At 44.8% G+C, this 15,959-nt stretch overlaps 1 protein-coding gene across 2 annotated transcripts; it reads left to right on the top strand.

Annotated features, from left to right (window-relative positions):
* Positions 1-273: 273 nt before the first annotated feature.
* LOC113963127 (cholesterol 24-hydroxylase) lies at positions 274-15,700 on the top strand. 2 transcript variants are annotated; one of them, XM_027673947.1, is made up of 15 exons: positions 274-445; positions 3,737-3,814; positions 4,300-4,381; positions 4,926-4,999; positions 5,647-5,733; positions 6,330-6,468; positions 7,083-7,193; positions 7,988-8,144; positions 8,467-8,529; positions 9,733-9,805; positions 10,239-10,323; positions 12,159-12,269; positions 12,530-12,618; positions 13,526-13,592; positions 14,447-15,700. In XM_027673947.1, the coding sequence occupies exons 1-15, from the start codon at positions 318-320 to the stop codon at positions 14,606-14,608; spliced, it is 1,506 nt and encodes a 501-aa protein (XP_027529748.1). In that variant the 5' UTR covers positions 274-317; the 3' UTR covers positions 14,609-15,700. The 2 variants fall into 2 exon arrangements, with proteins under 2 accessions (XP_027529748.1, XP_027529749.1); XM_027673948.1 differs by having other exon boundaries at positions 4,300-4,351.
* The last annotated feature ends 259 nt before the right edge of the window (positions 15,701-15,959 follow it).

Genomic DNA, 15,959 nt, shown 5'->3' on the forward strand with positions numbered 1-15,959 from the left:
CCTTGCTATAAGGTCTTCCCGGAGCTTTCTCTTCTCCAGGATGAACAGCCAAGGCTCTCTCAGCCTGTCTTCACAGGAGAGCTGCTCCAGCCCTCTGATCATCTTCGTGGTCTCCTCTGGACCGTATACATACACGTATACACATCCACAGGCACACGCTGTGGGTGTATCTGAACCCACCCCGGGGCTCTCAGCTCACACCGCCGCCGCCGGGCTCTTTAAGCAGCGCCGTCCCCGCCCGCAGCCGGGAACTCTCCCGGCCCGCCCCGACCGCCCTTCGCCCGGGACAGGGGGGGCAGCGCTGGCCGCCGGCGGGGATGGAGGCGCTATGGGCGGCCGGGGGGCTCCTGCTGGCCCTCTGCCTCCTGGCCTTTGTCCTGTACTGCTGCTACGTGAAGCACATCCATGCCAAGTACGACCACATCCCCGGCGCCCCGCGGGAGAGGTAAGAGGCCGGCGGGGCGGGGCGAGGAGATGGCGGCCCGGGCGGGTGTCTCTGCTGGGCGCTCCCAGCCGCCGGCTCCAGACCCGGCCGCTGGGCTGGAGCCGTGAGGAAACGTCAGAGCAGGAAATAAACCCTCCAGCCAGTGTCCCTGGGCCGGGCCGGGCCTGGCGGGTGTAGGCGAGGGATGAGCAGGCTGGGCACAGCGCTCCTGTGTGCCCGCTCCCCGGGAAGGGCTGGCACCGCCCGGCATCGCCGGGGATCCCGCCTGGCCGGCCGGGGCTGGATGCCCTGACCTGCATCTCCTGGGTGGCCACAGCGGCACGAAGGAGCGGTTTAGAGCCGCCCACCCGAGCTGTGCGTTCGCTTAGGACACCACGGAGGGACCTGATGGCAGCACCGGCTGTGCAGTGCGGGAGGGGCTCCCTGCGCTGGACCAGCACAGCCAGCTCTGCTACACTGCTCCAGCAGGCACATTGACACTAACTCCACCAGGCACCTTCCGTGCTCTCCCTCATGAGCCAGGTGTTTGGTTTCTGCCATAAATAAATAAAAATGTCATAAGTGATAAAGGATGGTGAGAAGGGTGCCAGCAAGGCATTGGCAGCAGTGTCAGAAGGAGACATGGCTCTTGCAGGAGTGTGTGAGCTTCCCGTTCAACCTCACCCGTGGGTGCACATGCCCTCTGTAACATACGACAGGAAGAGACACTGCACCAGCACTGTCTTACACAAACAGCCTGCAGGGACACCAAGCTTGGCTGCCCAGCTCCAAGCTTCAGCCTACTGGTGTAATCAGGGTCAGGTACTAAGATCAGAGAGAGGCTGGACCTTGTCATACCTAAACCTGCTTGTCCATAAATTCATTTTGAGGTGTGGAGTAACACCACAGAGTAATGGCAGCTTGAGGAACCCTGTGGCCGCTTTTCTGTCCCTTCTTCAGGGTTTGAGGCTTGATATTAGTCATCAGCATAGGATCCTTCTCAGAAGGGTTTCTAGTACTGGTTTGTCTAAGTGGAGGCTTGTATGTCACGTGAGCCCACAGCACTTGATGGCTTTTCAAAAGTACAAATTGCCAGGTACAATCCAAAACTCCCACTTCAGTACCTGTTGCACAAACACTTCCACTCCTAAATGTCCAAGGTAAGAAAATTACCTCCAGCTCTGAAAAGTTGTTTATTAAAAAAATAATAAAAGGTAAAGCCAGATGCTGTGTGTGTTGATGGTGGTGGTCTCCCCAGTAAAAGAAAGACATTGACAAATTGAGGGGAGTCCAGTGGAGGCAGCTGGGGTGCCCAGGAGGCTTAGAGCTGGGCTGGCTTTCGGCAGAGAAGCAGCTGCTGAAGGGCAGAGGGAATCCAATGGCTGTTTTCAGGGCAATGGCACGAATTGTCTTAAGGCCATTGAGGTGTAAGGTGAAACACCTTCATCATGAGGGTGCTCAAAAGCTGGTGCATATGGCTGGGTGCAGCCCTGAGCTCTGATGCTGACTGGGGTGGAGCAAGGGACTGGGCTGGTGGCCTCCAGAGGTCCTTGCCAACCCAGATTGTTTTGAAATGGGAGTAATTCAAATCTAAACACTTCTCACCTGATACTGTATCTGGAAAACTGGAGAAGAGCAGCACCAGAAGCAAAGGCTGGCTTGTGTCCAGCTTGCTGCCCACCAGATGTGCTTCCCAGCCAGCCAGTCCACAGCCTGCATCCTTTCAAGGCTTTATTCTGTCCCAGAAGCACGATTTTCCCTTTGCCCTTGTCTCTTTCCCTTTGATAAAAGCTTAAGAAAGCCTTATTTTAGGATGAAGTACAACAGGATCTTATCAAAGTCTTGTCTAAAGTCTTATGGCTGCCTGATGACAAGATTACATTAATACCCTTGATTCCCTGGGCCCATTTATTTTATCAGAACTAGCACAGCGCATCTCTCAAGGAAAATTGTGCAGGACAGACCGGAAAAGTGAGTCCTAGTGGTCATAGTGACTTTATTTTATTTTTTTCTGCATGAATGGCTCACCTGTAGAGAGGAGGTTGCCTCTTCAAAGGTTGACTTGATATTAAAGGCTGAATAACAAGAAGTGGGAAAAAGGGATTTCTTTGTAAATACATGTTTTCAGTTGATAGTGTCAGGTAGTTATATATCCCAAAACAAACCCACACTTAGTTTTTTTCATGACATGCAGTAAGTTACTGGGTCTTCTTAGTAGTGGATAAATGTTTTAGGCCTGTTGTAACACCCGACTTAACTGGGTGATGGGAGAGGGGATGAAAAATATCTCTGCGGATTTATGTGTCACACAAGAGGACCCATGAGTGGGACCTTGCTTCCTGCTCTGCAGGTAGAGCAGTTTCCAGAGCTTTAGCTAACAAAGGACTTGCATTGTATTTGGGGCTTTCACATCTTTTCAGAGTCCAGTTACAATGGAGGAGTCAAACAAGTGGAGGATTAAAAGTTTCTGTAGATGTTGGGTATCTTTGTTGAGTCCTTATTATTTTGCATGCCTCCCAGTTCCAACAGTAATAAAATAAGAGCTTGTATGTCCCCTCCAGCTTATTTATACTGAAAAGGATGATGGCGTGGCTCTCTGTCTCTCAAATGGAAAACAGATCTTGAGTGCAGCTTGCTTCATTTAGAGAGGAGCTTGGCCGAATCTTCCTTCAGCTTTACACAAAGCCTGTGGGAATTCACCGCTCTCAGCTCGAGGAAGGAGTTGATCTCTAACTTTTTAATTCAGCTATTGTGTTTGAAGAGTTAACCTTTTTCATGAATGTCTTCAGTTTCCACATTAACCAGTGATTATATTTCTAGGTCCTCTTTTTTCCCAGCATTTGAAGTAACATAGCTTTATGCAGAAGGTTCCTAATTTTGCTTAACAGAACTCCACTGCCAGAACTGAAGTTACCCTTAGAGCTGAGCACATATTAAAGAATATTTAATGCAAATATCTGTTTTATGTACAGAAACATAATAGTTGCAGTCGAAATTTGGTCATCTAGACAAAGGGCAAAGCAATTCATGGGGGCTCCCACCCAGATCCAAACTTCTCCTATAAAACAGCAGCAAAAAAGACCTCATCCTTTGTCTCTGCACTGGTGTTCCTGGCTGTGTGCATGCACCAGCCTGACCTTGGTCCCCAGCTTACCAATGTGATGAGGGCTGGGCATTGGCATAGCTTGGAGTTATTTTCATTTTTCCTTACAAGTGAAACCTGAAGAACACTCACTGAGCAACAAGTATTGCAATTCATATAAAACCCAATGTTGGCATCCTCGTGACCCTCTCAATCTTCATATTCTGCAGCTTTTTATTTGGACACCTCCCAATCTTATGGAGAATGATGAAGAAACAGGAGTTTGTTCATGATCTCTTCCTGCAGTGGTAAGTTGAGACACATCAATAACACTGAATGGGGTAGCCCTGTAGAACAAGTGGGGAAATCAAGGCATGGAGACCCTGAATTATGCAACTGGCATCATTCAGAAGATCAGTAGAGGAGCCATTGATCTTTCAGGTCAGATAGATATTAGAAAAAAATTTTGTGCTACAAGAGTAGTTAAGCATTGGAATAAGTTGCTCAGGAAGGTGGTGGAGTAACTGTCTCTGGAAGTGTTCAAGAGGCATCTGGATGTGGCACTTGGGGATGTGGTTTAGGGGTGATTGTGGTGGTGCTGCATTGGCTGTTGGACTAGATGGTCTTGAAGGTCTCTTCCAACCTTGATGATTCTGCAATTCTGCTAATGTCTTTAGACTGCAGTAGTTCCCACTGCAGTGTGCTCTGGTCCTTTGAGGTTATTAGGTTGCAGCTGTTACATGTTGGTTGTTTGTACCATAATTCTCTTTTTTTTAATCTTCTCTTCTTACAGGGCAGAGAAATACGGACCTATTGTACGATTTAATGCCTTTCACAGAGTCACAGTAATGGTTTTGAGTCCTGAAGGAGTGAAGGTACTAAAAAAATAAAGTCACATCAGCAGTGGGCATCAGCCCCTCCCTCCATAAGGAGAGAGCTAGTGCCTGATGTTCAGGGCAGCACGAAGCAGCCAGTCTGTGCTTGGCTCTGGCAGGGTTAGGAGGATGAGGTGTTCTACTCTCTGGGCTGTCCTGATTTATTTTCTTCCTTGATCGGTTAATTTATTTTGTCACATTTATTTAAACAGCACATATAGCAAACACTCGCCATTTCTGAAAAGTAGTCCCTCTGCAAGAGCTTAATATCTCAAATGAACGAGGCACAAGAGACTGAATTTCTTTCTCTAAATCTTTGCAATTACCAGAGAGTGAGATTTCAGGTCATTGGGCAAAAAAGTGCTAGAGGCATGCAAAACAAGCTAGTAGCATGGGAACTGGGGAATCAGGGCACACCAAATAATTCATCTACTCCTCAGACTATTGCTACAGAAGGAACACAGTAAATGTGTGAGTGAAATTTTATGTTTTGTCTGGGAAACAGATTGCACTCAATATTCACTGACCTGAGTTTCGATTTTAGGAGTTCTTGATGTCACCACAGTACCCAAAGGATCCGCTGGTGTACGATCGTATCTTCAGCCTGTTTGGTGAGAGGTAGGCAAAACCCACTTGAAGCCATTGTGATCTGTAAATTAAGTGCAAGACTAATAACACCACAGGTGAACACTTATTTTGACTCAGACCTACGTAAGCAGCATGTACCTAATAATTTTTGTGTCAAGTCAAATGTTTTCCCAGTCAGGGAGGAGGATATGTTGGATTTTGTTTTACCTTGATCGTATACATTTTTTTCCTGCCTGGAGATGTTCAGTTAGTCTCAGAATAGTCTGCTCAAGACCATCATCAAACTTCTTACTTAGATTCTAGAGCACTGAGTTAGTCCTTGATGGATGGGAGTTTGCAGCTCCTAAATTCAATCACAAAAAAGGGGATTTCTTTGTTAGGCTGAAGCTTTTAAAAATATGATAATCCAGTTATTATATTAATTCTTTGTATAACAACTGTAACGAACCAGCATCCTATTGGACTCAGCAGTCCACACCTACCTAGCAAAACATATTTGTGGCTCAGTTGTTGTCCAGAGTCATGCAATGATTGCAATACTCGAAGTATCACAGTGCTCCTTATACATGGGCAAAATAGAAGAAAGTCGATGTGGAAGACTTATCTTTGTGACTACATGGGGTTCAGCTGGCTCCCTTGCTAAAAACTGTTCCTTTCCTTGTTTTCCTACATGCTAGGTTTCTGGGGAATGGCTTGGTAACTGTTTGCAACCATGAGCATTGGCACAAGCAGAGGAGGATAATGGATCCAGCTTTCAGCCGAACGTAAGGCAGATATTTCTGGGATGAGCTAGCTGTTATTTCTGCTGTATTTTCATGATTCTCCCTGTCATTATTTGATATTTAGAGGGGAAAAAAAAGACAGTTAGTGCCAAAATTACATTTTACTTACGTTAAGGACACCATTTCCATGCCAAGTATAATTTGACCAGACTTCCCATGGAGCAGTGACACCCCTATGAGCTCAGCAATGGCAGAAAGGTCCCAAGGTTATATATGCAGGAGTGTGGTTATGGCTGTCTTATCCTGTTAGAAAAGGTAAGGCAGAGGGTTGGTCTGGTTTCCCTGTGTGCCTCGATGCACTGCATGTAGGGTCCAAAGACAAAGTCCACATGCTTTGCTTCTGTGTGCACAAGCCACAGCCCTTTGCTGTGACAGACATTAGTTTTATGGCAGGGCAGAGCAGGGCTGCTGTAAGAAGAATGTAGCTCATTTTATCTGTTTACTTTTTAAAGTATTAAGGTAAGTTGATTATCAATAAAAAAAAAAAATTACAGTTTTCTGTGGAAAATAAAGTTATTTTGGCTGAGCAAAGATGTCCTCTCCAGAACCCCCACTACTCATCTTTATTGATTGTTCAGCTACCTGATTGGTCTGATGGAAACTTTTAATGAAAAAGCAGAGGAGCTGATGGAGAAGCTAGAGGAAATGGCAGATGGGAAAAAAGAGTTTAGCATGCTGTCGATGATGTGCCGGGTGACTATGGATATCATTGCAAAGGTACCAGCTGTCACTTTCTTGTTTCCTCTGCAATGGCAGGAAGGAATGGAAGTAATGTGTGCTGGCAGCAGGATGGGAGCTGGAGCTGGAGCCAGGGAGCTGGAGCCAGGGAAAAAGACCTTTCCCCACCAGTACCAGAAGAGCTGAAGGACTAACTGTGCCACTTCCAATTGGGCTGAGCCATGGGAAGGGGCAGATAGGGAAGGGTGTGCACAGTCTCAGTGTGGCCTGCAGGATGGGGACCCTTTGCAAAAGCCCTTTCATCCTCACACCTCCCACCCCTCCATGCCAAAAGGGGCACACCAGTGCTCATTCATGGGTTATGTTATTGCCATTATATGTCAGCATGAAGTCTGCCTTACACTGGCTTTTCCCTTATCTATGCAAAACAGTTCGAGATGAATAGAGAGTAATAGTAAATTATTAATCCCCCCAAATAAGGAGGAAGCATAATGTAGGTATTGCCCTCCCCTGATGGTCTCCTGCAGAGCAGGATCTAGCCTGAGATATTTTTAGGGAAAAAGGTGATGGTATGAGGTTATTCTGCTCTTTCACCCCAGCCCCAGGGAGCCAGGAGGGTGCAGCAAGTTGCCTTTTTCTCTCCTGCTCCTTAGGTAGCCTTTGGCTTGGAATTAAATGCACTGAGTGATGACCAGATGCCTTTACCACATGCTGTGACCATGGTTTTGGAGGGACTGACCAAGTCACGGATCCCCCTCATAAAGGTCTGTACACTCCTCACTTCTGTCCTCTCTTCTCACATCCAGCTGGAGCCTCTGCTCCTTCCTGAGTTAGTGGGAGGGAGCCGTCCAAGGTCCATATTTGATGGGGAAACAGTCATCTGTAGATCTTTCCCTCCAATGTGCATCAAGATGAAATTCATTAATGCTTTAAAACACTTGCAGAATTAACATTAATATTTAATGCTTCCTTTCTGTCTTCTCTTCCCCCATGCATGTGTCTCCTTTTCATATGGTTTTACACTTTCAGACCCATTAAAAATTGAGATTTTTTGCCCTGTGTCCAAGCAGGATGGCAACCCTCACTCAAAGTGGAAGAAATTTGAACATTCTTGCCATAAAAAAATGATACTTTCAACCCAAATTTATCTACTAAGAAATTATGGATGTAATATGAAATATTTAAGTTAAAAATCATCCTAGTGTCTCATGAAAGTTGTAGTTCAGGCTTTTAGAGCTCCTGTTTTCCTTTTTGGGACCAGGGCTGAGATTCTGTATTGCATGCTGCCGTCTCTTTCCATGGAGAGGTGAGGCATTTTGCTCATGGTGCCCAAAACATCAGCTTGGATAAGACAGGACATCAGCATGCACAGACTGAAATATTTCTCATTTCAGCCCAAACCCTTCATCCTGGGGGCGTTCACTTTGTTCCGTGGAGAGCAGATGTCATTGTGACAAGTGTCATTTAGCAGAAAACAAGGTGCTGCCTTGTAAAATAACATTGAAATTATTTCTTACCAGCAAAAGGAATAAAATGACTCAAGAAATTCTGTATTCAGTACATGCCAGGGAAACAGAAGTTGATAAAGGAGGTCAGGGAGAGTGTGAGGCTGCTGCGGCGTGTGGGGAAGGAGTGCATTGACCAGAGGAGAGAAGCTCTCCAGAGTGGGAAAGAAGCCACGTTGGATATTCTTACACAGATACTGAAAGGAGATGGTAAGGGACGTGTTGCTGTTTGAGTGAATTTTCTCTGTAGTATGTTTTGCCATGGGATTTGGGGAGGATTATTTTGGACATCTGAACTTTGATCCTCCTTTAAAGGCTTTTTCACACTGAAAATAGTAGAGTTGCTTTGAAAATCCCCTGTTTCATTGTGTTGGATCAAATATTGGTCACAAATCACCACTGAAACACCCAGTGAGCATCTCCTCTTGATGCCACCTCACCCAATATGTGCCAAACAGGGCAGAGCATTCTGGCTGGTCCAACTGGGGCATGGGGGCATTTTCTAATCCCATTTGCTTTTCTATTTTGACAGCTCTGGAGGAAACTAGAGATGATGAAAACATTCTGGATAACTTTATCACTTTCTTTGTTGCAGGTTGGTAGCTATTTTTATGCTTGGATATGTCATGTGGGAAGCTGTACTCATTCTTGGGTCATGATTAACACCCTTGTTAATCATGATTAACATCATCATTAACATCATCACTCCATGTAATGCTGCTGTATCCAGGAGCCTCTTGATTGGAACACAGTAGTATTTACACTGGCATAGGACCAGCTGGGCAAGGTCTGAAGACAACTTTCAGTTTTCTCAAAGGCAAATCATAGGTTATCCTCTTTCAATCATATTGACACAGCAAATAATGCCAGGCTTCCCACTCTGGTTCCCAGCCTCTGGCTTCCCACTGCCCACTGAGCTGCAAGGCTATTCCTTACAGGGTTCTGGTCCTTCCTCCCAGATCCTACCAAACCCCACTGAAAGCACCTTTAACATATTCCACATATCTTCATGTCACCTCACCCACATGATTAAATGCCATTCTTGCTTGAAGAGTGGTAGTCAATGCTTGGTAGGAGAAGGCACTGTCAAGCCTATCAGAAAAAACATGGGCCAATTTAATACGTGAGATAAACATCATCTTGCAGGTCAATAGGATTTAGATTCCTAAGAAGGTGAAGTCAAAATGCTGTTCTTTTGCAAGAAAGACATTATTGAAACAAATACATTTTTGCAGGAGTCTGTTTTCTGTAATGCTTTAAAATAATACATGTACCTATCCAGGAAAAAAGGGAAACTACCGACATCACGGAGTCTCAGAATGAGTAACGTTTGAAGGCTCTTCTAGTCCAACTTCCCTGGTCAAGCAGGGTCATCCTAACACATAAAGCAGACATTTCGAAGAAAGATGGTTGGAAGCTCTATTTTCCCTCAAAACGAGTAAATCCATGCTTTTTGGAAGAATTGTGTGTCCCATGACATAACAAGGCAAATACTGGACCTCACTGGTCCTCCTGTTAGGGAGCTCATAACCAGTAGGTGCTGCATGCCGCCAGTGCAGCTTTGAGTTGAGCAAGATGGGTCATATCTTTACCAGCTCTGTCCTGTTCTTGTCATTCTTGAAAGCTCCTTACATAGACTTTACATCCCTTTTAGTATTTCCTTTAATTGTAGCATACTTGAAATAAAACATTTGGGGTCCAACGTTTAAAGTTTCCTGTTCACAATCAGCTAGTAGACCATCTTTGTGTCATGTTATTATTTCATGCTAACCTTTAAACTGATTTTTGGTGTCATTAGGTCATGAAACCACTGCCAATCAGATGTCATTTACAGTAATGGCACTGGGCCAGCATCCTGAAATACTGGAAAGGTATGTGCGCTCCGATTTGAAAACCCAGCTTGCTGTTACTTTCAAGATGAACTTAATTATAGGGATTATTAAAAAGATAGGATCAATTCCCAATAAATTCTAGCCTCCGTTCCAAAATAAACAGTTTCATAGTCCCAATGTATCTAAAATGTAAAAAACAAAAAGCATAAGATGGATTATTTCAGTTTCATCTAGGTGTTTTTTTTCAAAGCCTTTATACATACTGGTCCTGAATCCCACCTGGTTCAGCTGCCCTGTGTGCACATTGCTTCATCCTGATAAGAAGTACAAGTTCAGGATGCCTGCTTGGGAATTTTGCCTGAGGATAAGTGTCCAAGTCCAACTCACTGTCTGGAAAGTAAAAAATGTAATTTGTCCACTTGCCTAGCAAGATATGGATGTCTGCAGCTAATATTCTTTAATTGAACTGCAGGGTTCAGGCTGAAGTGGATGATGTTCTTGGTGCCAAGAGAGACATTGACTATGAGGATCTTGGCAAACTCACCTACTTATCACAGGTACTGTAGGAGTGAGGTAAGATACCAGTCAGAGCTGTTTGGTAGCACCTCTGGCATGTCATGAAGGAGCCCCACACTTTTAAAACTTTGAAAACAATACAGATATTTTATCCTGATAATGTTTGTCCCCAGAGAGTCAGCAAGCAGGTACGATGAGACATTTGCAGCAGCCTAGCCTTGTTGGGAAGGATGCTCCTCAAATTTCTTTGCAACATCCCACACAATTCCTTCAATGCTTTCCTTAGTTATTACCAAACTGGGAGCTACAGTGGAGTTGCATAATCCCTATCTGTTTAAGCTGAAACCATAGCTGTAATTTTTAGAAGGATTTGCAACTTTGAGCCCAACCTGTGTGTGAATCCCACACACTTCCCTAACTCACAGCTCTATTTTTGTTTGATTATTGTTAAAGCATTTCCAGCTATGATCTCACCAAGTGCCATAAACTCAATGGGATTTGAGGACAGCCAGAAATAATGGCTAGTTTTTGTAGTGACAGTTTTTCATTGTTCAGTCTTGAAACCTCTTCAGTCACTCTGAAGAGGGGGAGAGAGTTTGGTCCTAAAAGGGGTCTTGTGTATTGAAATGCTGGTTGGTAATGAACTGCAAAGCCAGGGTTTGGCTACTTGCCAGTGTTTTTTACAAGGTGGGAGATACCAGTACCCCTCAGGAGAGGCTGATTCACAGTCCTGGCAGCTATTCTGCTTAACTTGCCCTGTGATTTTAGTAGTCTGCCATGATCATTTTTCTCTTAAACTGCCCTGCTAAGGTGAGCAATAGTTTTATCATTTGCCATATCTCATCCCACAAATCACTGTGCTTTGACAGCAGATAGATTTTATAGGTGTATTTCTCAGAAGGAAAAGGGAACTGTGTGATTACAGAAATCAGCAGGTTTCCTTAGGCTTCTCCAAACAGCATCACAATTATACCACTCCAATTAGGATAAGGTATCTAATCCTTTCAGTTTTAAGACACATCACATGAGGGCCTCTCAAAGCAGACCATTTATTTAACAGCACAAGCTTGGATCTGTACAACCAAAATCAGTCACCCTTGGTCAGAGCCAGTCCATCACTGGAGTATCAGAGACTATGGGACTCCTCTCCTGTTGCTCAGGCAATTCTGAATCCTTTTGTCCACATTTCTTTTTCATTAGTCCACTCGTGCATGCACAGCGTTAATTGCGTTTTTGGTGTGATGCTCATGTGCACCGTTAATTAGGTTTCACTTTGATGAAATAAGCCATTCTTACAGCTCACTGCCACCAAAAGAAATGGTCTTGTTCCCTTGTTCTCAACATTCCCTATTCATTTTCCTTTGCCAGGTTGTTTTTTGTCCTTTTGGTGCTCTGACCTGGCTCAGCTCCCCAAGCAGCAGAAGCAGGACAAAGGCAGGAGCAGGAGCACAGTGCTGAGAGTGGGAAGGAGGTGGGAGCAACCACCCATTCTCACGGCAGTCAGTGCCCAGAACAGCTCATCAAGGCCAGGAGACTTCACTCTTAGATATTCCATTTGAATTTGCTTCCTACTACTTTTTCGCTTAGTTGTTGACCTGACTTGAGATTTTAGATTTGTTTAATGCATGGGATCTCCTGTGGGTTTTGTGTCTTTTTCCCTGTATTTTACCAATTGTAAGAAAGAACTGGGCCTGAAGGAGCTGACTTAGCCATACATTTTGCCCACAGGAGCCCAGGGCAGATATGCCAGCATCTGTTTCAAAAGTCAAAATCTCTCACTTATGCAAAGTGAAAGGCCATAGGGAGGTAATTAATTCCATTTCTGCTTCCTATACTGTATCAACGAAGTGACCTTTTGTGCTTTTTGCTGACACAGGTTCTGAAGGAGTCGCTGCGGCTGTACCCGCCCGTCGCAGGGACCGTGCGCAGGCTGGAGAAGGAGCACATCATCAACGGCATCAGAATTCCTGCTGACACCACACTCGTTGTGAGTCCCATCCACCATCAGCAGCTGTTAGCTGCTGCAGTTCATCCAAATGTAATGGATCTGTGGATCAGAGGGCCAGAATCTTCCCGGGGTGTATTTCTACTGGCCTCTCTAAAATCTTGACCAAAACTGGGGTATGAATTGGGTCTCTCATTTGGGACTGGGGAGTGGAAGGCAATTATAGTTTTGTACCTCTGACAGCAAAGAAGCATTTTCAGTGTGCTGCTCTTGACTAAAACAAGTAAACTCTTTCTTGACAGTTCAGCACTTATATAATGGGAAGGATGGAAAAGTTTTTCAAGGATCCATATACTTTCAATCCAGACCGATTCAGCAAAGATGCACCTAAGTGAGTTTCTTTTTACTCCCAGGTTGTTAAATATTTAATAAGGATCCATTACAGGAAGATATTTCAAGGGGGAAAAAATTGACTAAAACTATTTTTCCATTCCAGTATGAGTAAGACTAAATCATCCAAATGCAAATAGAGAGCAATAATGTGCAGTTTTTGTTCAAAAATTCTTTAGACCACATGATACCTTGCAAAAAAAGACCAATACTATTGTTATTTAATGTTTATATTGAGATCAAAGCTTTGGGCCAAAACCAGGTTGAAAACCAGGTTGAATATTTGCATTAGTGCAATACAGACATTTAATATGTGACAGCCCTGGCCCCAGGATGCTTGAAGTGTCTCCATATTAGAGAGGGCAGAAGGGGCTGAGGCACAGAAGATGCTGTTCAACCACATGGGAGGCAGCCTAAGGCTAGTCAGTGGTCAGGAGTGCAACAGGAGGTATCAGTGACTAAACAGTTAGATACAGAGATCAGCAGCTACTTCACGAGACAGGAATTTTGCTTCAACCTAGAGTTAGTCTGGTCTCCTGAACCAAACACCCCCTCCCTCACATGGTTCAGAGCTGCCCAAAGGAGCAATAATTGGGCGAATCGTTACATCCTCATGACAGGCTGGAGAGCACTTAGAGTGTGCTTAACATTCAGCTTTGAAATAAGGTTGGCATACATCAAAACAGCTCTGTGAGTTGAGCCATACAGTAAGCAGAGATGTCAAGGAAACATGCTGTGGAGCTGTACTGCTGCTCTGAAGCAAAAAAGAAGTAATTTGGAGACTGTTTTTACAAGTCAGATAGGCGAGGTGATATTTAGACCATTTCCTTGCTGTTGTGATGAAATATTTGCTTATTTCCTTACAATCAAGTTGTCAGAGTGACAATTTTGAATGTTTTTCTTTGCAGGCCATATTATTGCTATTTTCCATTCTCTCTGGGATCCCGATCCTGCATCGGGCAGGTGTTTGCGCAGGTAAGCAGAGGCCTGGAACAACACTTCCATAGCAAGCACTGGGCCAACTCAGGGTGTGCTGCCATGGCTGGTGGTGGGGGACCAAAGGCCACACTAATGGTGCACTGACCCCCTTCTCTCTAGAGGGAATATCCCCTCCATGCCCATGATGGACATCTCTCAAATGCTGTCACATGAGCACACATCCATGTCCCAAACTGGTCCCACGTCACTGGTGTGCACATGCAGGTGTCTGCAGGGAGGAGCAGCAAGCAGGCTGCACTCCCTCTGAACTGTCCTGGGTCAGCCTGTTGAATCCAAACCCCTCGATGGGAATCACAGTCAATAACCCTTTGCCAGCCGAGGTCAAACACACAGGGGATGTGCAGGGGGTCTTGGGGACTATCCCATGGCTACCCCTGACAGAATCAAGGCAGGGAAAACGTCAGCTGGCAGAAGGACACAAGCCAGAACTGGCACAGAGAAGGTGAGGAGGAGCCTACATGGATGGAAGGAACAATTTAATGATGTATATGAGCATAGCAGAGAGCATTTCAGGACAGCAGGAGGCCAGCTCTTTGGGTCTGTTCTGTGGGTTGATCTAAGCACCAGTGCTCAGTCTTCAGTGTTTTAGTTTTACAATCTGATTTCCCAAATGGGGTTAATGCACAAACACAAGGACCGATCCTAGTGCCTGTCAGTTGTCTTCAAATCCATGAAGTCCCAGATTTCCTGCCCAAACTCAGCTGGCTGCATTTAACTTTTAAATCTCTATATTGACAAAGCAAGTATAACATAATACACTGACTTTAAGCAGCTGCAGTCCAAGCTCTATTTGCTGTCACTGAAAATGAATTTGCTTTTCTTCTTAACAGATGGAGGCAAAAGTGGTGATGGCAAAACTCCTGCAGAGATTTGAATTCCAGCTGGTACCAGGGCAGAGTTTTAAACTCTTGGAGGCTGGAACCTTTAAGCCACTAGATGGAGTAATGTGTAAATTAAAGCCAAGGAGCTCTGCAAGAAGCTGCCAGGCGTGACTACTCAAGGAGGGGAGCATGACATGCTACTGTTAGTGCTTCTTCTGATTTTGAAGATCTTGACGCTAATCAAAGGTTTGATTTTGCAGGCCCCTTTAGAGGATTACTGGACTGAAATTGTTTCTAGCCTTCCTTCTAATTTACTGAAGAAAACCTTAGGAGAGTCACTCTAGTGAATATTTTCAGTCTGGAAGCGCACCCGGAATTGCCAAGCTTGTAATTTTCCTGGGGGCTATTTGATTCTGACCAGACTTGGAAAAGAACATCCTTTCACTGCAGTATCCCTGGAAGTCCACACAAACCTACACTGAAATCTCAGCTCATAGTTTTTGCTAATTTTACTTACAACACAACATGGTCTAAAGTAAGCCCTTGTTGGGGAAGTTTTCTACTTACAGAATGAAATCAGAAAAGAGTGGAGCACAGATTTGGGTTGAACTTAGGAAGAGATGTTTGGAGATAGTCTTTTGTCAAAGCAATTTTTCCATCCCTGCTCTAAACAAGAAGAAAAATTTATAGGAACAATCTGAACAAAAATATCAGTCTCTGGGGCCACTACTTTCCCCTGTTGCTCCTGCCTCATTTTTATTCAGTCTCTTCCACTTTCTTCTGAAATTATGCAAAGTGTAGGTTGCCAGTCCACACTGTAGAAAGGGGATTTCCTGCTTCCTACCCTTCCACAGAGCTTGTGTTCATTCTTCTGAGACACTGTTCTTTGGTTGGGGGAGTCTTGCTATGTTTATTTTAACCTGGATCATTTTCCCTGTCTGGTTTACCACAAAGCTACAGTAACACTTGGACCAGATGGCCTAGTAGGTACAGCAGGGTTGGAAATAAGTGCCTGAGCTAAATGCTGCTTAAAATGGTGTTGCCACTGAAGAAATGTGTCTGCAGTTTGAGCCAGAGACAGGAGAAGCTCCTGCACTCCCTTCTTCCACAGATTGCTCGCTGCATGTAGGCTTGCAGCTGGGCTCTGCTAGGGAAAAACTACCATATGAAAATGCTGCCTTCCAGAACTATGTAGATACCTAATAGGAGTTTGGGCCTTCTCTGTCATGAAATACAGCAAATTAAAGAAATTTGATGCTGCCACTGTTGTTTCTTACCTTTCTGAATTAAAAGAGCAAAAATACAGTCTGTATACTGTCAAGTTCCCATGGTAGTTTCCATTCCAGAAGAGTAACATCCCAGAACTTTCCCTCACTCTGATCCCGTTATGCACAATCTCGTTCAGTGCAGCAATGGGATAGCAGGCCCAGGAGGTTGATGCTGCTTTTGATAATACGATCAACATCATACAGTGTACAAATATGACTTACACCCAGGCATACCAACACCTGTATTGCAAGGG

The sequence above is a fragment of the Neopelma chrysocephalum genome, unplaced genomic scaffold (genome assembly GCF_003984885.1).
Source record: "Neopelma chrysocephalum unplaced genomic scaffold, ASM398488v2 Primary Assembly neopelma1_24, whole genome shotgun sequence".
NCBI classification, from domain to species: Eukaryota; Metazoa; Chordata; class Aves; order Passeriformes; family Pipridae; genus Neopelma; species Neopelma chrysocephalum.